The sequence below is a fragment of the Wasmannia auropunctata genome, unplaced genomic scaffold (assembly GCF_000956235.1).
Source record: "Wasmannia auropunctata unplaced genomic scaffold, wasmannia.A_1.0 LD333298.1, whole genome shotgun sequence".
NCBI classification, from domain to species: domain Eukaryota; kingdom Metazoa; phylum Arthropoda; class Insecta; order Hymenoptera; family Formicidae; genus Wasmannia; species Wasmannia auropunctata.
In genome coordinates this window covers 1-1,163 of record NW_012029592.1, presented here as the reverse complement: position 1 = coordinate 1,163, position 1,163 = coordinate 1, and the positions used below count along the sequence as shown (strand labels likewise).

Below are 1,163 nucleotides of genomic sequence, written 5' to 3'. Positions count from 1 at the left end.
TCTGGATCGTTTTTTATATAAAGAAATATCCGACCTGGCAGCAGCAATCCGTCTCGTGGATCTGCTTTGTATAATAATTAAATATCAAAGCTGCAATTAAGAGTGCTTGATGAAGCGTTCTCTTTTCTTTTTTCCAACAGAATGAAGCTGTGCTGGAGTTTGGCTCTCGTGGCCGTCGCCCTGTTGGTGATTCTTACGACCGCGCGAGCGGAAGCTGATCTGTGGGAGGAGGATGACAAGGAGGTGCTTGTGCGGACAGTGCGCGGTACTAAGGAACGAAGTGAGTGCTTCTTTCTGTAATTAATCCATTACCCCCTTCCACTCATCGTGACGTTATTTTATCGAGCGGTCGCGAATATAGACCGTCTATATATGTAACACACGTATATAAACGTAATTACAAGTCGTTCCCCGTCGACCTTAAAAGTCTTTCCCTGCCTCTCTCTCTCTCTCTCTCTCTCTCTCTCTCTCTCTCTCTCTCTTTCTCTATTCGCTTGATCGACGTTACGTCCAATTGTTTCTATTGACGTTTCGCATCTGCTGACGCAGCATCCGGCAGCTCCTCGTCGTGCAGATACGTAAAGGGTCAATGGTCGGAATGCGACTCGACTACCAACACGCGGTCGCGCACTCTGAACCTCAAGAAGGGTGACAAGTCCTGCGAGCAGACCAAGACTATACAGAAGAAGTGCAAGAAAGGTGAGTCCTGAATTTAAATCGCTTGGCAAGAGGCTAGTTTTCGGGAACATATTCTAATTCGATTGAACGCAGCATGCCGATACGAGAAAGGCACGTGGAGCGGATGCGTGAATCAGGTAATGACGAGAATCGACAATCTGAAAGCAAACAGCGATACATCCTGCGAGAAGACGCGACGGCTGACCAAGAGGTGTAAACCGGAGACCAATACCAAGAAATCTGCCAAAGGTAATATCTCTCGTTTGATTGATTTGCCGGGCTGTTGCTGCCCGCGGAGAGGGGGGAATTTAAACAGCAAGCGCGAACCCTTGTTTGTTTTTTTTGTTTCCAGGTGAACGGTCGAACAAGAAATCGGGCAAGCAGTAATTATCCGCCGATCTCCAATCATTTCTTCTAATCGGGCAACGAAAGCGCACTCTCATCTCTACGATTCCCGTACCTTCTCTCGATCCCCTTCCCTGTCG

The 1,163-nt window shown here is 47.8% G+C and overlaps 1 protein-coding gene across 1 annotated transcript; it reads left to right on the top strand.

The window, feature by feature from the left end:
- The first annotated feature begins 100 nt into the window (after window positions 1-100).
- On the top strand, window positions 101-1,067 carry LOC105460050. Its single transcript, XM_011706496.1, has 4 exons — window positions 101-280; window positions 550-699; window positions 772-927; window positions 1,031-1,067. Exons 1-4 carry the CDS (start codon window positions 142-144, stop codon window positions 1,063-1,065), a joined length of 480 nt encoding a protein of 159 aa, XP_011704798.1. The 5' UTR covers window positions 101-141; the 3' UTR covers window positions 1,066-1,067.
- Window positions 1,068-1,163: the final 96 nt, after the last annotated feature.

Coding starts and splice junctions, on each gene's coding strand:
- LOC105460050 (XM_011706496.1), top strand. CDS start 142: ATGAAGCTGTGCTGGAGTTTGGCTCTCGTGGCCGTCGCCCTGTTGGTG. Junction 700..771: donor ACAGAAGAAGTGCAAGAAAG/GTGAGTCCTGAA, acceptor GATTGAACGCAG/CATGCCGATACGAGAAAGGC. Junction 928..1,030: donor TACCAAGAAATCTGCCAAAG/GTAATATCTCTC, acceptor TTTTGTTTCCAG/GTGAACGGTCGAACAAGAAA.